Genomic DNA, 23,379 nt, shown 5'->3' on the forward strand with positions numbered 1-23,379 from the left:
AACAACCACACAATCTAATCTAAAAATAACTCTTCCAAATGAATACATAATGTTTTACTAAATTTTTAATAATATATCTTTCTACCAAATCTAAGATAAGATTGAAACTATTCTTAAAAATTCTATTATAGACGTGATGATGACCACCACCCATAAGAGCCCCCAATTCATCTACATTAGACACACAAGATAAATTATTCTAATAGTAAAAACTTAGAAATATGTTTTTGAACCAAATCGAAGATCAAAAAAATTGAAAGTATCCCTAAGAGTTGTATTAGTAGTGTGATGATGACCACCACCTACACAAGCCCCCTATTATTTTCACATTAGATGCCCAAAACAAAACTCTTAATGGAAGGACAGGAGGGTTGGAGGGAGCAACTATCTCTTCTTAAATTAAAATAGCAAAGCATAAATAGGGTTTGTTGGCAAAGTGTGGGTGAGTGCGTAAAATGAGTTGGTGATGGGTGTAAATGAGATTAGCACGTCCGCTAATAGGGAGTTGACCATGGCAAAAGAAGCTCTTAAATGTGGGGCCAGCACGGTCACATGGTGACGTAATAGGTGGGTGGGGTAGATGTAGATGCTTGCCATTCACTTAATTAACCGCTAAAGCTGAACGGATAAAGGGCACATTTTGAGGGCATGCATTTCCTATGAGATCCCAAAACCCGCTAATCGTCTTCTTACTCAATAAACTACGCGCAGCTTTTGCCGGCGAGATGTTCCCGGGAAGATTTGTCGACCGTACTTAAAAGCAACTTAGCTAGGAAGTTGATGATGATGAAATTTAACCTTTTTTCGGAGATCTCTAGAGTTGTCTACTCATGTTCTTGGGAGGTGTAAGATTCATGGCATGGTCTTTGTCTTTTTTTTTTCACATTTCCTTTGTTAACGAATCATCATTTTCAAGCTAGTTTTATCTTGATAAGTACAATCTACGCGATGTTCAAAGAGGTACTTCTCGAGAGGTCACCTATCTTGGGAGTCGAGGTGATGTTCAAAGAGGTATTTCTCGGGAGGTATCCTGACTCTATTTGATTAAGAGTCAAGGATCAAGAGGTACGCTCATTCCATCAAATTCATTTAGGATGCCATTCTAACCTTATCCTTCATACTGTCAAAGTCTAATCTATTTTCAACAAGAGGTGGAAGTCTAGTCTAGTCTACTTTTAGCAAGACTTGATCCCTAGTAGACGAATAAAGAACCATTCAACTTCACCAATAGATGAACATTCTATGGACTCTTTTTACTTTTCACCTTCTAAATTCATTTATTAATGTTGTTCATGTAATTCATCTTCTAAACTTGAAACAAATGGTTTGTACAAGTAAGAAGTCATGGGACCATTAGCTTCACAAAAGAGGCTTAAAATTGTAAATTGGCGTCCACTAGGCAAATTAAGGCTAACTATCATGTGGGAACATGATCTTAGTCTAGGATAATCTATTGGAATACATGCACGCAATCTTTCATCCATTTATACCAAACAATTAATAGTTGAGCAATTAGAAGTGCATCCTTAGATAATAAATAGGACAAGTATGTTTAGTTGTATTCCTTGAAAATCTACACAATATTTGACTTGTAACATTTTAATGCAAGGATAGTTAATTGACTTCAGGACATGTTTATGTTTACGAATTTATCTTGCACTAGGGAACTTCTCTAATAGAATTAACATCTCATTTTCCTCTAGTTAATTCAATTTGTTTTTTCTTATTCCACTCTTGATATTTTAGGACTTGTGAAATTTAGAAAGATCTTAATTTGGTTACTACATAGTAAAAATAGGACATATTCTCTTCAGTTAACTCTTAAAAAACAAAGATGGAACTAAAGAAAATACACTTTAGTCATGCATTTAAATGCTCCAATGTATAGAATTACAGTCTACTCAATTTGCATTAAGCATAAAATGTGAAAAATATGTAAATACACTTTCAATAGAAATAATGTAGTTTGTAAATTTTGATTGTGTGAAAGTTTGTCATATCAATGAATCATGCAATATTGTACTTCAAATTTTTATCCCTTACGAAAAAAAAATGTAATAAGAGTCACTCTAGCTTTGACTTTTAAAATTTCAAAAGAGAAATGACGAGTCCATGAGTATGTAGATGGAGATTATTCCACGAGCCTAAACCTATCCCCAAAAAATTAAGATAAAAAAAATCATATTTTGAGTTCTATCTAAAATTCTATGATCAAAACAATAATTATCTATCTCTTGGCCTTCACACCAAAAGGTGGCAATATCAAGGAGGGTACGTAGGCATATATGCAAATTACGTAAAAGTGGGTGCATAAATGAATAGATAATGATTTGGGAAGAAGGGATCCAACTTTAACAAATTACAAAATTATACAACTTGTCAATATACAAAAATATCAAATGAATCTCGTTAAACATGCATATTATTCAATAAAAAATATACGGTCACGCAAATTTCAACATTTTCACATTACAAAAAGAAAGAACAACCTTACAATATTAATACAAACAAGTAAATTCTTGTCCAATGTTTGTCTATCTTAAACATCATCTTTTATATTGTATTTTGGATATACAGTTTTTAAATAATAGTTGTTGTCATAGTTAATAATATTTATGAGGACATCTAATTTGGTTTAGATCATTAAAAGGAGCCAAGGATGATGGCCCATATAACAAACTAGCATATTAATAGCACTGGCAACCAACAACATATAGCTTGCCTCTATCAAAAATAAAAAATGTCAAGTTCAAAATATCAACGTCATACACTTATGATGATTTATTCAACATTATCACTCAAATATTAAGATAATCTTTATGAACAATCTTTCTAAAACTATTTATTTTATTTAAAATAAAATATTTTCTATTTTAAACTACATTTGAGTCACAAACATTAAATACAATTCTATAAACTTCTAGCTATTTATTTAATGATAACTTTTATATTCTATCAAATTAGTAAATTTTCCAAATAGTAGCATTTTAATGCAATATTAATACAATCTTTAATATTATTTTATGTCTATTAAATGCAATTTTTTATATTATATCAAATTAATGAACTAACCAAATTACAAATACTTAACTAAAATTATCAATATAAATTTTTTAATTGTATGATAATTAGTAAATATTATTTGATATTAATACAAGGGAACTACTATTTTATTACCACTCATTTATTATGATAATATATATATCATGAAATTTTACTAAATAATTATATTTATTATAATTCCTTTTTATATTATATGAAACTAGAAAATCATAATACCTATATAGAATTTTAATATAAGTTATTAATTAGAATTTTATATTATAGAATATTAATAAACTGGCTACTACAAAAATTATTAATATGTGCTTGTATTTATTAATATTATTTTGTATTTATTTGTTGAAATCTTTAATACTAGATGAAACTAATAAAGTAACCAATCATAATGCTTTATAAAAATTATCAATACAATTTATTTTATTATTTTAAATTTACCAATTGAATTTTTTAATATTATATCAAATTCATAAACTTTTATTTAAATCTTTTAATTACTTTATCTATATTTATTATCTAAACTTTTTTTAATATTATATCAAACTAGTAAACTAACCAATCATATTGTTTTACCAATTTTTTTAATTCAAACTATTTATTTATTATTTATACTTATTAAATAACAATTTCATACTATTCCAAATTTGTAAATTGGCCAAACCATAGCACTTTATCAAAATTATTAATTCAAACATTATAATTATTGTTTATATTTATTAAATAACTTTTTATATTATATGGAACTAATAAACTTATCTAATTATAATACTTTACAAAAATTAGTAATATTTTTAAATTATTATTTTGGATTTTTAAATGAGAAAATTATTTCAAATTAAGTAAATTACTAAAATTATAATATTTTACTAAAATTATTAATGCAAATATATAAGATTCATCAAACAATTAAATATATAGAATTGTTTAACTACATATAATTTATTTACATCAAACATTTCAAATCATATTCTATGATAGAGCTATAGAAGAAAAAATGATGGATCATCTTAACAATGCATCATAAAGTATGATAAAAAAAATATTAAAAAAAAAAAATTCTACACACTTGAATCTAAAAAAGACAACATAATAATCCAACATTTCTTTCTCCTAAATTTTTAAATAAATATATTCAAAATAGACTCTCCAATTATTGATAAACCAACTTTTATAATAATAGAGTTAGACACCAAACCCATTAGGAAACTAATAATAATATAATCTATTATCCATAAATCTAACAAATCTAGTTCGTGTGTCGCCTAAGTAATCAAATATAATTCATTTGCCACCCAAAGTCCCCAAACGCCCAATTAGAAACCTTAGCTGACATTTTCAATTTAAACATTAGAAACAAGCAAACCGGGCAGCTTACCAAACTAATAAAATAGATATTTATTAATTATTTATACAATATCATTAAAATGGAAATTTCGTCTCAAACATGGTAAACTGAAATCAACAAATCTTTCCAAATGTTTGAAAACGTACGAAAAAATCAAAATAAATAATCAACACACGCTCAAGAGTATATTTTAAAACGAATTAAAATTAGGCCTCCCAAACTATGGGAACATGCACGATATTTAAGGAGTTGATACGTAGGAGATAAAATTGACCGTGTGTATGAAAATACAAATAAGAATCCAGTTGGTTTTTTTATGGTGTGAGAAGTTCGAGTATGTAGTATAGGTTTAAAGGAAAAGGGTGAGGCAGCCCTGTATTAATGGATGTTTATTAATGCCCGCGTTTGACAATTCATTTGTTCTGTTTGAGCCGTGCGACTTAACACCAGACCTTTTTGTTCCGTGTGCGGTTCTTCAAATCAATCAAGCTTTAGCTCTTTAAATGCCCTAGGGAGGGTGGTGGTTAGTTGACGTAGGGATGAGCTGCTGGCATGGGGCCTCGCTGATAAATTGTTAGAGGAAATGAAATGAATGTTTCTTTTGTTGATGTATATTTAGAGGAGTCAATTCATTGTTGGAAACAATAATAATAAGAAGATGATTGTAAAAGATAATTGATGGACTTACCGCTACTTCTTAATGTTCAATGTTTGTTCTTGTGTTTACTATGGTTTTTGTACTATGGAAATTGGCTAGTAATTTGTCATAGTGCGTTCGTCGTGAACTTAAGTTCTCATCTTGAAAGGAGGACAAGAGAGTTTGTCAATCTATTATTATTTAAGATGTTCTTCAACTCCCTATTATACATTTAAGATAGTGAGAGCTAGCTCTAAATCAAACGCTAAACGTGTAATCTATAATTATGACTATTGTTGTCGTTGAATTTGATAGTTGGAGATTTTCCATAGAGAACTATAGACTATTCACATTTTTTCCTTCCTCTAAATGTCCAATTATGTACAATGTTTTTTGATCGTGATCACATTAGATAAACATGTACCCTTCACAAAAAAAATGAAGATTGATTTTTTACCACATAACTTGTCATCTTTGAGATATCTTCCACCTCAAACAAAGTAGTTACAGGCTCAACTTTTACAGTATCAAGATATTTGGCCCAAATGCCCTCATACACTAAACACACCATGTTGTAATGTCATTTTGTTTCCACAGGCCTTGAAATGCAGATACAACCTCATCAATCCATTAGGCTTTTAGTGTTTTCCACCTCTATGTTTTGCACCTAAGATGGTGCAAGGCAATGAGCTGGTTCTTAACTAGAGTTTTAACATTCAATGATATAGGATTTCTACATTTCATAATGCTAACGATTACTATTTATGAATTCAATTACATGAGAGTTTGTCTTATTTTGTTCATTTCTCAACAAATTCTATATAATATTTTTGTTCATAATCCTATGTCTTAACAAAATATTTAGCATTTAAAAGACAAAAACAAAGCTTGGCTTTTGACGATGTAATTTGCCATCTTTGCGTTCTGTTCCTCCTCATAGAGACACAAGTTCAGAGTATCAAAATATTTGGCCTGGATGTCCTCATAGGGCAAACACTCCATGAAGTATTATTACTTTGTTTCTACTAATGTTGGAATCCAATCTTGAAATGTAGAGATGACAAATCAACCAGTTTCTCTTTGATTATTTTCCACTTCCCTATTTAACATCTTAACTAGTGGAAACTAATTTTGTACTTGACTAATAACATTTAATGATACTAACTTTCTACAATTCATAATAATGTAATTATTGTTTATTAAATTCCATAATGTTGACCCTTTCTAGAAAATAAATAAAGCTTAGATTTCAAATGTAATTTGGTATCTTTGTTTCTCTTAGAAGTCCATCCAAATGTCCTCCTATACGAAACACTCGATTATATAGTATTATAGATTATTTCCACCAATCTTGAAATGAAGAAATAACAAACCGTGTCAATTAGTTCCTCTTTGACTCTCTTCCACCTCCGTATCTAGTGTAAACTAGGTTTTCCAAAGACTAGATGAATGACTTATCTTCTAAAATCCATGAACTTAACATTTGACCTTTCCGAATTATATAAGCCTCTACCTGTCCAATTAAAAGAAGGCTTACCCTTCACAAGAAGAGAGCTTTGGGCCGTGTGGTTTGTTTATCCATTGGGCAGTAGCCAGCTTTGTTACTTTCTCCATCACAATCATCTTCATCTTCCCCATTCAATGCACGAAAGGGAGGTGCGCACAGCAGGCTGCAATGTATAAATTCTGCACCACCCCCTGAGCCGTTTACAAGCCAGACATACATACGCCCTCTTCAGTCAGTTGCATATTCCGTTTTTGTTAACAAACAAAGTTGTATTGGTCCCGGGATCGAGCCCCGCCGAGTTGCACTCATGGGCAGAGGCGGGAGAATGGAGCAGAGTTCGAATCCCAGCAACGTCAATCACACCGTCTCCTCTAATGGCGGTGGTGATGGTGCTTCTGATGGTATGACGGAGAGCCAGAGGCGCGGCCTGCCGGATTTCCTCTTAACGGTGAAGCTGAAGTACGTCCGGCTGGGCTACCATTACGTGGTGGAAAACTTTCTCACCCTTTTGCTGGTTCCATTAATGGGGGCAGTGCTTCTGGAAGTAGGCCGAATCGGGCCACAAGAATTGAAATTTCTGTGGGAGAAGCTCGAGTTCAATCTCGCTCATGCCGTCTCGTGCTCTGGACTGCTTGTTTTCATAACTACGGTCTATTTTCTCTCACGGCAGAGAGTAGTTTACCTCGTGGACTACTCTTGCTACCGCCCGCCGGATTCTTGTAGGGTTCCATTCGCGACCTTCATGGAGCATTCCCGCCTGTTCAAATACTTCGACCAGAAAAGCCTGGATTTTCAGAAGAAGATCCTCGAACGCTCCGGCCTGAGCGAAGAAACCAGTCTGCCTCCGGCGCTTCACTACATTCCTCCCAGCCCTACAATGGCGGCCTCCAGAGAAGAGGCGCAAATGGTGATATTTTCCGCCATGGACGATCTGTTCGCCAAAACAGGCGTCAGGCCCAAGGACATCGATATTTTGGTCGTGAATTGCAGTCTCTTTTGCCCGACCCCTTCGCTCTCCGCAATGGTGATCAACAAGTACAAAATGAAAGGCAACATCAAAAGCTTCAATCTTTCAGGGATGGGATGCAGCGCCGGGGTTATTTCCCTTGATCTGGCCAAAGATCTCCTGCAAGTTCACAGAAATTCGTACGCCGTTGTGGTGAGCACGGAGACGATTACGCCGAACTGGTATTGCGGGAACCAGAGATCGATGCTTCTGCCGAATTGCCTCTTCCGCATGGGAGGAGCCGCAATTCTTCTCACGAACAAACCCTCGCTGAAGAGCCGCGCAAAGTACCGGCTGGTGCATGTCGTACGAACACACAAAGGCGCAGACGACAGGGCCTACCGGTGCGTGTACCAGGAAGAAGACGAGCAGGGGACTGTAGGCATGTCGCTCTCCAAAGATCTGATGGCCATAGCCGGTGAAGCGCTCAAATCGAATATTACAACCCTAGGCCCGCTTGTTCTTCCGATTTCCGAGCAAATCCTCTTCCTTTTCTCACTCATCGGCCGGAAATTTATAAACCCTAAGTGGAAACCCTACATTCCTGATTTCAAGCAGGCCTTTGAGCATTTCTGCATCCATGCCGGCGGCCGGGCCGTAATTGACGAACTGGAGAAAAATCTGCAGCTTTCAGCCGAACATGTCGAAGCTTCGCGCATGTCGCTTTACCGATTCGGCAACACTTCTTCTTCTTCGCTCTGGTACGAACTCGCTTACATTGAAGCCAAAGGCCGGATGAACAAAGGAGATCGCGTCTGGCAGATCGCTTTTGGAAGCGGATTCAAGTGTAACAGCGCTGTTTGGAAGTCTTTGCAGACTGTGAAACCGCCGACGGCCGGTCCCTGGTCAGATTGTATTCTCAGATTCCCCGTCGCCATTCCTGATTTCGTGAAGCTGTAATAATCGTCCTCTGTTAGGGTATTTAGCGTAAATTGTGTAGAATTAGTTATTTCATCCTAGTTGTTTAATTCTTCTTCTTCTTCAACCGTGTTTGCTCTGTTCCGATTTTTCCCGTCATAAACCTGACGTGGGATCATTGTTGTCGCCGTCTGTGTTGTTGTTGTTCCGCCATTAATGTGTTCACAGCTTTTTCCTGCAATATATCATGTAGCTATATGCATTGTATTGCTATTCAATGTCGACTTTATTTTGAACTCTTTTCTTGGATTCTGCTCATTAAATCTTCGTCTCTGTTACAAATTGTGGTTTTTGTGTTACAATTTGTGGTTTTTTTGGGTGTTCTGCTGAAATGTTTTAATATCGAATGTCGATTATCAGAAAAGATATATTTCTTGAATTTCATTGGTTTAGTTTGTCCATACGACGTCTTCTGATTTCAAATTTTGACATGGCCGGTTTTCTTTAATTAAGCTGTCAATTATTAAAATTGATTACTGGAGCATTTAATTGGGAAATGGAGGAAATTGATGGAATTACTCTCAACTTCTGGTTATATGTTAGTTTGTCATATTTTTTAAGATAGGATATTTGAACTGGTAAAAGAAGTGTCAAATAAATATAATGAACTCTTCTTAAATTGAAATTATTATAAGAATTTTTCATTTCAATTGTTGAATAATATCATTATATTTTTTAAAATCTATTTTAATTTTTATACTTACTACAATGTGAGTAGGCAAGTGATGTGACAAAATGCAATAATAATATGTAGTACATATTGAATACTAATTGATGCAATTTAAACTAATCTTGCTTGAAATTTAAAATTTCTTATTTTAAATATATTTCTAAAATTATGATTAAATAAGCACTGCAATATGTAAATGAGACTTTTGATTCATAATTCTAATTAAAAACTTTTTTTAGTTATACTTCCATTTTATTTATACATTTCTTTTTTATATCTATATTTATTTTTCAATAGCCATATCTGTATCAAATTAAAAGATTTATATATGTATTCATTTTTGTTTTTTGACTTTGAATGACCATGGTGCAATTTTATCTACTGCTAAGAAACAAAATGATTCATATGGTTGTAATGTTTTTGATAAAAAAAAACCCAAAAACTAGGTGGCTAGCCCTTTACAACAATCGTGGAACAACCGGCAAAAATTTGTTGACAACCAGCACAAGGCCAGTTGGCAATCGACACACAATCAAGCAGTCCCTCTAACGGTTCATATAAAAAACATAATAAACAATATATCAATATATAGAGTTACTAGTATTCTTACTTTTAAAACCAATAAGAGTTTTACAATTTAACAAACTGCATGTGGGTGGTCATCGCATTGTACCAGCTACAACTCATAAACAAGTGCAGTGTAAAAAACAAAACTATCAACGACAGATGGAGAGAGGCCAGAAGAGTACCAAAAATAACTAAAAACCAGAAAGCCATTAACTAGCCTCCTTTTTCTTTCCCTTCCTAATGATGAGAACCTTGGCTCAGTCATCAGCGAGGAAGCTATAAAGAAGCTTTGTGTCCTCCTTTCCAAGGTTCTCCTTCGAGTTATTGGCCAAAAACTAAAGAGTGGTAGTTGTTGCATGCGTCACTTTGAAAGTGAACTTGGAGAAAAGGTTGAATCCCTCTTCCATCGCCATGCACTTGTTTGCCAACTCCTTGTGTTCCTTGCGGGTAACAGGTTCATTCTCCTTGGTTTCTAGCTTTAGGGTCCTGCTACAAATCTGTAGGGGGTTCTGCTTAACCTGCACATCGTAATTGTTAGCTTGGTCTTTTAGGTTCTCCTGGCTCTCTTTACCAATCGGGGAGGAAAAAGTGTTGGGGGAGGCATTGGTCATATTGGGGTGCTCGTGGTTGACAACGAAAGGTAGGGTGATGGTGGCAGAGACATGTGTGGGGTTGGGGGAGGTGTCCTTAGTAGTGTTTTGTGCCTCAAAGTTCTAGGTACCATCAAGGGTATCATCCCATTTCTCCACATCTTAATATGTCTCTTATTTCCCCTTATCCATACCATCCCCCAAATTCTTGTCACTCTCATTAAAGTTGGTATCTTCCTCCTCTTCTTGAGAGTGACTGGCCATTTGTTTGTACCGACCCTGAGTCTTAGCAATTCTTCTCGACCTTCTTCTACTCCTACAAATTTCCTCATTCGAGTCACCAATTTCAACCTCCACCCTCTTGTCCATTTTGATTCTTTTGTTGGGCTCCGGCTCTAGGGTTAGAATTCCATTTTTCCTTCCCTTAGTAGGGGTTTGGCTAGGAGAGGGCTAAGGAGTGGGGCCTTGGCTACCACTAGTAAATTCCAAATGCAAAGGGGAGGATGTTATCAATGGCAATCATACAAAGAGGACAGAGGGCCAGGTGAAATTGGAAGAGGCAAAACATGAGCTCGTGGTGGAGAACGATGAAATTGGCCTTTTTTTTCTTCTTTTCTCTAACATCAATGGCAATGTCCTCAAGGGCATGCAACAGGAAGAAAGGAATACTAACAAATTCCCTATTGAAAAAATGGCTAGCAAAGGGAAATGATAAAAGTAATACACACCGTGCCTTCTCTCCAGTGTCAAATACTTAATTATCATCCAACAGACATCATCTCGGGGCTCGAGAAGTTTGTCTCTCCTAAAGCCTCCCTGGTACCGATCAAGAGCCTCATTCTCTTTGAAGAAACTAGACAGGCTCACCTCATCTGCCACCTTCGTGATTTTTTGCCATTTCCTACCCTTCATCTCCAAACCTATCACCATAGCAATAGATTCTTCATTCCCCTGAATAGAAATGCCATTTATGGTCACCTGCCTATCCTTCCAAGTAGTGACGAACTATTACAAACAATTTTCATTGTACCCTGCCATGGCCTGCATGTAGGGGACAAACCCTCCTTCCTTTAGCATAATCCATGTGGCTTGCCTCTTGGAGAAGTCCCCCATCTGTGTGGGCTTCAATCTATTTAGGTCCTCACCCATGGTAGCTTTCCCCTCTACCAAGTCTCCTTCCACAATCTCAGTAGTTCTCATTTGCACCCAAAAAATTGCCAAGGTAGGCCTAAAAATATAACAACCGGTGGATAAAAGCTTTCATTTTTTGTTTTTCACAACCCTCTGAATACAATGTACAGGCTAGTTAGAGGTATCATTATGGGGAGTGTGAGGATTTTGCATGTAATACCATAATGATCTGGCCCTGGTATTAATGTGAACTTTTCCCTTAACCATGCCATAACACCACACAATAATGGCATTAATTTTAAAGCCCACATTGTTTACTAATTCACCTCTTCCATGCCTTTTCATGATGCAATCAACATAATTTCCCTTTGCGAGATGTCTATGGCAACCTTAGCTATCATAATAATAGCAAGCCTGCCAAAAATGTCCATTTTCCAAACTTGGAGGGTAATCTAACCTCATTTAGCTGGGTCTTTTCCCTGCAAATGAGGGAACACACATTCTTGGGTAGCATTTCCGCACTGCCACAACTTTTAATGTTCTCAAAATCAAAACCACACCCGGCCAAGGAATCTGCTACTGCATTGCCTTCCTTGTAAGTGTGCTATAAATCATAATGATCCAGTTTCGTAAGATAATGCCATATGTCCCCCATGATGTGCCTCAGTGTCCAACTAGGTTGAGCCCGACCCTAAACCGAATCAATGATGAGTTTAGAGTCCCCCTCAAAGGTAAGTTTTTTGACCTTCATTTCCACCACAATTTTCAGCCCCCACAGTAAGGTGGTGGCTTTTGCTACATTGTTGGTTCCTTGACCCAAATTTCCTGAGTAGGCAACCGACACATTGCCTTTTTTGTCCTGTAGCACACCACCCGCTGCCGCAAGCCCCTTATGTGCTGCCCCATCAAAATTCAGTTTGACAATGGGGCCAGTGGGGGGATTATGGAAATTGGGAAGAATGTTCCATCTCTTAGCAATATCCTCCTCTTTTGTACTCGGGGGTTCCTGTGGCACTCTGACTTTAACAACCATAACATTCTCATTAATGAGCTTGCTTAGAATCTCTCCCACAATCTCCACCCCTTTCCTCCTCACGAAAGACCTAGTTATTTCTCTCCTTCCAAATGCCCCAACAAACATGTGGGGGGAGGAGAATCCAAAGGATTCTAAGGTGAGGGTGGTAGAATGGACAACTCCAGTTCTCCACAAATTTCTTCATTCCTTTGTTCATGATCCAATCAATCGGGAAAATTTTCCAGATGTAGGACCAGACCTTAAGGGTATAGGGGCATTCCAAAAAGAGATTGGTTATACACTCCTCTACCTTCTTGCATAGATAACATCTGTTGGTGATTGGTAAGCCTCGCCTTTGAAGGTTATCTATTGTGAGGATATTGCCATGCATCACCATCCACCAAAAGAAGTTCACTTTTGGTAGTAACTGACTAATCCAAATCTTTCTCTAGCTTATCGTGGTCTAATAATTTTCGAAGATGAGCTGGTAGGAAGACTTGATCGAGAACTGACCATTCATCTACCTATCCCACACCACCTCATCCTTTTGAGCATGCATAGGAAGTACATAATGGTTGATTAGATCCTCCAACTCTTTGATCAGGGAGTCCTCATTATTTGGTATATCCAAAGTAGATAAGTCTTTCCATTTCCCATGATCATTAATATAGTCCAACAACCTCGTCCCCATCATTCTTTTTAGAGGTTCCTAAAGGCCACTAAATTTGGTCTAATTGAGAGGTTTCCCCCTATCTAGTTGTCCTCCCAGAATCTAATTCTTTTCCCATTCCCAACCAGCCATCTCACACCTTTTCTCAGGAAGGCCCTGTTTTTGAGGATGCTATTCCAGATCTTAGACCCACTAGGTAGATCATTATTGAGTAGGTTATATCTAAAGTGAGTGTTGGCAAGGTACTTAGTCTTCATAATTCTACCCCAACTAGTCTCATTTTCCACCAATCTCCACCCCACTTTTGTGAGTAGAGCCTTATTCACATAAACGATTCTTCTTATACCCAAACCCCCTTTATCCTTCGGTTTGCACACAGTCTCCCAATTCACAAGACTCCATTTATTCTTCTCCTCCATGCCAAACCAAAGGAAGTTCCTTTGCACTCTTTCTAGTTTGTCTACCATGTGTTGGCTAATCTAGAAAATTGAGAGAAAGTACATGGGAATTCCTTAGAGCACCACACCAAGGAGTTGCAGTCTTTCCACATTGTTAAGTAACTTTCCCTTCCACCCAACAAGCTTCTTTTGCATTCCCTCCAGGACAGTGTTCCAATAGTTGGTTGAGACCTCCTTCATGGTTAGAGGGAGCTTGAGGTATGTGCCTAGGAGGTTCTCTAATTGATAACCAAGGATATTTTTGACCTTAACCTGCAAAACCTCTAGGGTGTTAAACAAAAAATCTTTCTTTTAGCTAGATTGATTTGTTGACCTGAGAAATTCTCATAGTTGGAGAGGGGCTTCCTCCATGCTTTAACTTCCTGTATTGAGGACTCACCGAAGAGGAAGGTATCATCCACAAATTGCTGCATAACCTCAAGTGTCAATGTAGTAGCTAGTTGAATATGTTTTAAGTCACCCGACACAGCCAATCTGCAGATTGCTTTCCCTAACACTTCAGCCACCATGATAAAGAGGTAAGGGAAAAGAGGGCCCCCCTATCTTAAGCCTCTACCCACCTCAAAGTTTCCCTAGGGGGTCCCATTGAACAGAACTCAAACTGAGTGGTTTCCACCATAGTTTTTATTAGATTCACAATATCCCTTTTGAACTCAACTTGTTCCAAAACTTCATAAAGGAAGGTCCATTTGACTCTATCATAAGCTTTAGATATATCAAGTTTTAGAGCCATGCCTGAAATTCTACTTTTCTCCATGGAATGGATGATCTCATGGCTGGAAATCACTGCATCCATAATTTGTCGACCTGGGACAAACCCCTTTTGAGGGCTCCCAATAACCATATCCAAGAAGGGTTTAATCCTGTTGACCAACACCTTGGAAAACATTTTATAAATGGTATTGCATAGGTTGATTAGCCTAAAATCACTTAAAGTTTTGGGGGATTAAATTTTGGGCACAATAACTAAAAAGGTTTTATTGATCCTTTTTAGCAATTTCCCAGTTCTAATGATGTCTGTAGTGGCCCAAATTAGCTCATTTTTTTATCACTTCCCAAAAATGTTGGAAGGAGTCTAGCGGAAATCCATTTGGGCCTAGGACCCTAAAGGCTTTCATAGAGAAAATAAAATTCTTCACTTCCTCTTCTGATACTTTCTCCTTTAAGTTGCCATTTTCCTCCATCCCCGGCAGTATTGGGATATTATTTTGCATACTTCTCCTTATTATGTTGTTGCACCCCCTGTCCTCTTTTTTACAAGCATTTGTGAAGAAGTTCATAGCATGCCTACCCATTTCCTCCTACTCTGACAAAGTCCTTCCACCATCCTCCACTAGGAAGGTGATAGTGTTGCATTTTTTAATGTTTTGAAGCATTTCTATGGAACAAAGAGGCATTTCTGTCACCTTTCGTCAGCCAAGCAATATGAGACCTGTTGGTGTTTGAAAATGTTACCCATTTCCAATTACCCTGATGAGAACAAGATGCATCTAGGGGCAGCTAACTCCCATTATCAACACATCCATTCAGACACCAGGCCAACTATAAGGCATGACCCTTCTTCTTTCTTCAGGCTCTGCAAAACCTAGGCGGGTGAACCTCTAGATTCCTTATATGGTACCAGTTGTCAAAGCATACACTGAATCTAATACAAAGCAGATAGAAACCCTTATTTCTTCTATACTCAACCAGGAATCATAAGCATGAACTAGCTAAGAACATAACTCATGAAACTGGCAAGCTAAGTGTGGGTTAACATTGAGTAGCTTTCAACATAAAAGGGAAAATTGATTTAATATGTTGATAACAGCAAGACCCAAGTATGAACAACAGAACTTAATGATCCTATCTCTGACCAGTGCCTTATCTATTGGGCAATTAAATGAATCATAACCATACATCTCTTGGAAACCTCAAACGTATCTCTACATTAAGATCCCTGATCTATCTTTCACCTTGTGAATAGACATTTGCTACAGAATGAATCTCATACTCAGAAAATCCTATCATGAAATCTGCAAACCCTGTGACAAATATCAAGCAATTACATGGTTCTTTGTTCCATAAGCAAGATATTTTAACCACATACATTTCAAAATGTAATGCAACCTAATTCATGCTCTTTGATCACAAATTAGAAGAAATAACAGAGCCATAATCAGGAGACAAGATTCAAACTGAACTTCAAACTTTTGCTGCACTTTATTTGTTTTCCTTGAAATCAAATACATGAAATGTATAGAAAATAACTCATAGAAAATAAATGAAATCAAAACTTAAAATTATGTTCAATACAAGAAGAAATGCTGAAGAATGGTTTCTCAGTGCAAAAACTAGAACCCTTACAAAGTATCAGAGAAAGAAAGATATAGAAGAGAAAGAATTCTCGGATCTGTTCTCAAGATGACAAGTGTCCACTTGAAATTCAATCCTCTGTAACTGAATAACTTCTTCCTTCCATCTCCCATTTTGATTTGATTTTGTTTCATCATTAATCTGTAACAAACTTGCAAAATATCCTTGCCTAATGATGAAAACCCTTTACTTTCCAAAATATCTGATTGCCCCATGAAAAGGCCAGTGAAAATGAGTTTTTACTGAGTAAATCAGAACAAATTCGACCCTAACTGCATTTCCATTGCCTTCTACTGATATCCAGGTCATTATCTTGACAAAAAACAAATCTGAACTTCCTGGTATGAATATGGTGGCACTTTAGGTACCTGATAAAAAATCTCGTGTAGCTCAAATTGACTGATACCTGTGCAAAAACTGACTTCAGAATCTGAAATTTCGTCCTCTCCCGATTCCAACGGTATATTGGAGTGCCCAATTTGGTTAAAAATTGCCCCAGATATTGCCTTTTGAAAATCTCAGTATCTACTGAGTGGTTTGAAACATATATTTTTGCAAAATTTAAAACTTTCATATAGTTTAAACTATATAAAGTTTCAAACTTTATTAAAATGAACTTGACGTGAGATTTGAGAAAAAAAAATAAAAAAATATTAAAATTTGAAAAGTCTAAAATTTTTCCTCATTTTCTCTCGGGTCAAACTTCTGTTGACCAAGTGCCACGTGTCACTCTGTGATTGGCCTACATGGTCTGCATCATCCGCCATGTGTCATCTCCTCGCTACTTCGCCATGCTTAACCAGTGAGCTGCTTCGGTTAGCGAGGTAACGCGAACCATCAGATCTGCCACATGGCGCAATCTGGTGCGCTCCTGCCAGTTGCTCGCCACATTACTGCCAAATCACTCTATCGTTGCCACGTGTCATCCCCTGATTCGTTGGCTTGTTGCTCCGTCATTGACTAGTCATCGCCTATCTCGCCATCACCATGGGACCCACTGCCACGTGTCGCGAGGTCGCTATATCGCTATGGTAACCTCCTTGCACCTTCTCCATGGCGACATAGCGACGATCGTCCGATTCTCCATGTGTCATGATCTCACACTTTCCCGCCACATCAACACATGTACAATCTGGTTCAAAATTGTGCATCATGCGACTCCGCTGACATCAAACCTCCAAGTGGCATCCACTGACGCGTGGGCCCACGCACATGAGCGCTGCCCTTTCGAAGAGCGCTGTCTCAAAGACAACTAACTTCTAGTGGGCAGAAGTATTTAAAGTGCCTACTATTTCAATACCCACTCAATGTGGGATAAAACGATTCACGTTTTCTACTTTCTTTATGCCATGTGAACGGCTTTCACCATTACTGCGATTGCTTCTCATCTCATGCGCGAGTTCTGCTCCTCCTAAAGATGTGGATCCTTTTGCAATGTGTGCTTTCCTTCTGCGGTTTGGCTGAGACGTCCTCTGTGTTTCTTTTATGATGGTGCATTCCTTTAAAAAAAAGACAGCGGGTTCTCTAGTTTCTTGGTGCGGCTTCCCCACTAAAAACTCTCGCCTGCTACGTTGAATGCAATCGACTGCAGCTTCCTCCTTACTTCTGCAAGTCATGGACGTCCTCCCTACAGATGTTGAAGCATCTGCCTCCATCCACAACTGCGGCCTCCCCTTCACAAAAAATGTGAGTTTCTACTGTAGAAGGTGCAAATCTTCGAAAAACATGGGCTATTGCTAGAAAACATGATGTCCTCTTTCTAACTTCCCGTGGTCTCTTTGTTCTTGCATGGGTTGAGAGTTCAAAAACCAATTGATGTTGCTCTTTATTCCTTGCTGCTAATTTCAACGCCCATCTATCCTGAAGCTGCGGGTTCTCTTTTTTCTTGGCGCTGCCTCTTCTAATGAAGACGGGTTTTATTTGTGAATGGGCTCGTGCCTCCATCGATTTCTATTTTAAAACGCTCTGGCTTTCATTTCCCCATGTTTCTTTCATAAATCATTTTCACTTTATAACTCACGGTGCCTTTAAGATCCCGAGACATCCAATCAAGCACTAACTGATTCTTAAAAAACTCCTTTTATCATTTATTTGTAACTTTTCAATCCTGCGCCACGAGGTCTGTTGACTACCTTTGAAAACTGACCCAAACCTCTGGTCAGGCTCTAAAAATAGGCACACTAATTCTCTATTCCACATATTATCAACCTGCCGAATCTCGTCTCATGACAAATTCCAGGTCAAAAGATATTGACCGTCAAAGTTGAATTCTCGGATCATCTGCAAGAAAACATGTCAGAAAGCAATAAACTGGTTTTGGATTTGGCTCAGAAAACTAGGCAGATGGGCACATGGGAAGATGACAACTGGGGCGTTAAATCTCTGTCATGAGGACATTATGGATATGCAATTTGGGCTCATGACGAATCACAGGACACAAATGGCGGACACTCAAAGTGGGCTACTCAGAATTTTGCAATTAGGAACACTAACTGAAAGCGATTTTTTGCAAATGGAATTGACCCGAAAAAGTGTGCAAACGGATTCGTCAAGATTTGAAAACTGACACACTTGAAATATTTTCAAAGGACAACACAAGGGTATAATCCATTCGATCTTACCAATCAAAAATCAGGAGTTATGATGTCTCGAACAGGGCTACCAATCAATCTGTAAATACTGACACCAGTGAAAAGTTAGAAAATCCATTTGGAATCGCATTTGAAAACCACTCAAACAGATTCGTCAAGAGTTGAAACTTGAAACATAATAAGTCTCTGACGTCTACAATATAATGCAACAGGAATTTCAACATTTTGGTCAACTGGTCAAAAGTTATAGCACGTCAAATAGGCCTACCCAAAAATATGCGCAAAGTGCAAAATCATGAAAACAGGAACTGACCAACTTCGAGGGATTCAAAACCTAATCAAATGGATTTGAAATGATTCAAAATCTGGAATATAGGTTCTTAGGTATGGAAACTAGACACTCTCAAAGTGGAAAGTCACAAAAACTTTTTTGGGTGCGAAATATTCAATGGCAAACACAGCCTCCTGTCGCTGTTTGACACTTGGGGAAAATGTAGATTTCAAATGCACTCAAAACAAGACTTCGCAGAATGGTTCAAAATGATGCTTCAACTTCATGGAACAGTTAGACGCACTAAATGAAAGTTGCTAGAAGCATAAAACACCTCATGGGGTTCAAAGGTACAGCTAGGTACATAGGCTTCACAAAGCATTTATAGGCCTCAAAATTTGGACTACACTTTTGAGCGCCAACAGTGGCTCTGTCTGGGGATGCATGCCCCTTGCGGGCATGGCAAGGATTCAGGTCTCTGGGAGAAGCAGACCATTCCAAAACTTCAAAACTCTCCTGAACAGCAAAACTTTCTCGAACAGCTTTATTGAAAACAGGAAACTACTCTTAACTATGTACAAGTGATGGTTGCAGGCCACCGAAAAGTTTCAGAACTTTTTACCTCTGTCAAACACCTTATTTTCATTTACGTTCCCCTGAGGCAAACTGAAACTCTCATCCTTATTTTTTTTACCCATCATATCAACAGTTTCAATTACTTCGTTAGGCAAAACAAAACTGCTAATACCATCTTCATAGTGCATATAAAAATCAGACAAACTTTCTACACCTTGCTCACTATGAGAATATGAATCAGTGTGATCATAATAACTAACATCAGACTGAAAGTGAAACTGATCACTACTGATTGAGTCATGGATTCTTTCAACTAGAAACACAAAAGCTTGGTACTCTATTTCATTCAACGAGTTACATGGAGCAGATTGTAACTCACCTTGTGCTTCCATAAATGAAGAGTATGTGAAATCTGATCGTTGCCTACTTGCAACCATGTTACACTTTGAATCAGATTTATCCTCCTTTGCTGAAACCTCTTCACACTCAAAACATTGATTAGTGACCATATATGAAAATTCATTCTGAAAGTGTTGATCTAGACTATGCTGATCACTATCATTTTCTTCATCAAACTGAATGTCGGAATACACCTTGAACTCATCTTTACATGACTTATTAGCACATGAAGAAAATCTATAATCTGATTGACAACCTTCACTGTTTTCCTCCTCATCATATGAAAAATCAAAACAATGTTCAGCAAGATCAACATAAAAAGAACCTGAAATAGTATTAACCTTCCCTTCATTAACATAATCAGCATTCAACAAATCATCATGTGCAAAGACATTTGAGGTACTGTCATCTACACCTCCAAAGTCTAACAAAGATTGTTCGGATTCTACCTCTTTTTCCATATCAAACTTTGGGGAATTGATTTGACTGAATGAGAAAGTATTATGAGAGAACATATGAAGATCCTTAGAGATACTTATGTGCTTTTCAAACTCACAAGCCAACAATTTTGAGATTTCACTGGAGCTCAAGAAGACTTCCTCACAAATCTTCTCCTGGCTGTGATTGTCATTTGGATAACATGAAGAACTTACAACAACAGGATCCTTAGTGTAGCAATTTGGAAAATCAGAATTATTACAACATTCTTTCTTATCATGGCAATCATTAGACCTACTGTTGTTACAACTTTCTTCAACTTCATATGTACTGTAACAAACTTTATCTTCTCTTTTATATCCATCTTTTTTATGCTGATTGTTGTTACCTGATTCATTAACATTTGAATCCACCTCTTCACACTCAAAAGACAGATTATCTTGTTGTACGGATTCATTATATTCATTGCTACCTTGGCTTTCAGCACATTCATTATCATTAGGAGATATTTCATGAAATTTATAATCACCACTTTCCATCTCCTCAATGAATTTTTTAGTCTGCAAAATTGTTTGTAACCTTATAGGTGCTGGCCAATCTACTGAATCGGGTACTAGAACATCAAGGAAAATATTTGGTAGGGAAGATTCCTCAGGTCTACAATGAAAAGACATCTTACTGATTACTAACTTAAGCCTTAAATAACATTGTTCGACACTTAGACCTTGAGTAATGCCTACTTCAATTCTTATAAGACTGACAATCCTTTTGTAAACCAGTCTATTCAACATAGCAATGTTATTACTCACAATTTTCAAACTCTCAGAATTCGGGGAACTAATCTCAGATCTAAGATCTGACTCCATCATAAAACAAACTTTCTACCTCTTCTTTCTAGTGCTGAAAATCACTAAATAGAGGCAACTTCTTTAAACACTTGACTTCCATGAAAAGAAAACATGAAAACCAAAATACCTCCAGTGCTGATACTGAACTTGGATCTGCTGATTTGGCACAGGTGCAAGACTGAAAATCCTTTACACCACTGATCAAACTTTGTAGAGTCGCCACCTCTTTGCAAGAGGAATGAAATAACCACTGCTGTGATCTATTTTTATATTTCAATTATTTATCACAACAGATTGCAACCAGCACTTAAAAACTTATCAAGAATTTGAAACTCCTTTTCAAGAAACTACCAAAAGCTTCAGATCTGCCCATACAACTGAAAGTCCTTTAAAATTTTGCAATGAAATCAACTAGGAACAAACTGGTACAGAGATTTGAGAGTCGCCACTCACGCTTTGTGAGAAATAAAACATAATTTGTCACTTGACAAATCTGAACCAGACTTTCAATGTAGGAAAAACTTGCAGATCATTATTATCTTGAAAAGAATTTACAATTTATAAAAGAATTCTTGACTCTGAAACTTTCTCAACAGTATTTGCAAACTGGATTGATTGAAGATAGACCTATGACAGTCATAGAACACAATTTTCATCTAGTTTCAACATACTACTGATAATGAATAAAGCTTAACTTGGGGACATGAAACTTCAGTAAGGAAAAGGAACACATCTTGCTATTGATATGATATATCCAATCTGTTTCACATCAAAGGCTCATGTTCTTTCAACAAAATGGATTGCCATCTTATCTCCCCAGTAGAGTCGCCATTTTGTTGGTGTTTGAAAATGTTACCCATTTCCAATTACCCTGATGAGAACAAGATGCATCTAGGGGCAGCTAACTCCCATTATCAACACATCCATTCAGACACCAGGCCAACTATAAGGCATGACCCTTCTTCTTTCTTCAGGCTCTGCAAAACCTAGGCGGGTGAACCTCTAGATTCCTTATATGGTACCAGTTGTCAAAGCATACACTGAATCTAATACAAAGCAGATAGAAACCCTTATTTCTTCTATACTCAACCAAGAATCATAAGCATGAAATAGCTAAGAACATAACTCATGAAACTGGCAAGCTAAGTGTGGGTTAACATTGAGTAGCTTTCAACATAAAAGGGAAAATTGATTTAATATGTTGATAACAGCAAGACCCAAGTATGAACAACAGAACTTAATGATCCTATCTCTGACCAGTGCCTTATCTATTGGGCAATTAAATGAATCATAACCATACATCTCTTGGAAACCTCAAACGTATCTCTACATTAAGATCCCTGATCTATCTTTCACCTTGTGAATAGACATTTGCTACAGAATGAATCTCATACTCAGAAAATCCTATCATGAAATCTGCAAACCCTGTGACAAATATCAAGCAATTACATGGTTCTTTGTTCCATAAGCAAGATATTTTAACCACATACATTTCAAAATTTAATGCAACCTAATTCATGCTCTTTGATCACAAATTAGAAGAAATAACAGAGCCATAATCAGGAGACAAGATTCAAACTGAACTTCAAACTTTTGCTGCACTTTATTTGTTTTCCTTGAAATCAAATACATGAAATGTACAGAAAATAAGTCATAGATCACCTAACAGAAAAGAACTATCTGCAAAACTTAAAATTCTGTTCAATACAAGAAGAAATGCTGAAGAATGGTTTCTCAGTGCAAAAACTGGAACCCTTACAAAGTATCAGAGAAAGAAAGATATAGAAGAGAAAGAATTCCCAGATTTGTTCTCAAGATGACAAGTGTCCACTTGAAATTCAATCCTCTGTAACTGAATAACTTCTTCCTTCCATCTCCCATTTTGATTTGATTTTGTTTCATCATTAATCTGTAACAAACTTGCAAAATATCCTTGCCTAATGATGAAAACCCTTTACTTGCCAAAATATCTGATTGCCCCATGAAAAGGCCAGTGAAAATGAGTTTTATTGAGTAAATCAGAACAAATTCGACCCTAACTACATTTCCATTGCCTTCTATTGATATCCAGGTCATTATCTTGACAAAAAACAAATCTGAACTTCCTGGTATGAATATGGTGGCACTTTAGGTACCTGATAAAAAATCTCGTGTAGCTCAAACTGACTGATACCTGTGCAAAAACTGACTTCAGAATTTGAAAGTTCGTCCTCTCCTGATTCCAACGGTATATTGGAGTGCCCAATTTGGTTAAAAATTGCCCCAGATATTGCCTTTTGAAAATCTCAGTCTCTACTGAGTGGTTTGAAACATATATTTTTGCAAAA

General features: G+C 36.8%; 1 protein-coding gene across 1 annotated transcript; it reads left to right on the forward strand.

Annotated features, from left to right (window-relative positions):
* Positions 1-6,354: 6,354 nt before the first annotated feature.
* On the forward strand, positions 6,355-8,713 carry LOC149565153 (3-ketoacyl-CoA synthase 5-like). Its single transcript, XM_089818703.1, has one exon. It carries the CDS (start codon positions 6,857-6,859, stop codon positions 8,453-8,455), a length of 1,599 nt encoding a protein of 532 aa, XP_089674829.1. The 5' UTR covers positions 6,355-6,856; the 3' UTR covers positions 8,456-8,713.
* The last annotated feature ends 14,666 nt before the right edge of the window (positions 8,714-23,379 follow it).

The sequence above is a fragment of the Cupressus sempervirens genome, chromosome 3, assembly GCF_028749045.1.
Source record: "Cupressus sempervirens isolate cs-2001-9-10 chromosome 3, ASM2874904v1, whole genome shotgun sequence".
Taxonomy (NCBI): domain Eukaryota; kingdom Viridiplantae; phylum Streptophyta; class Pinopsida; order Cupressales; family Cupressaceae; genus Cupressus; species Cupressus sempervirens.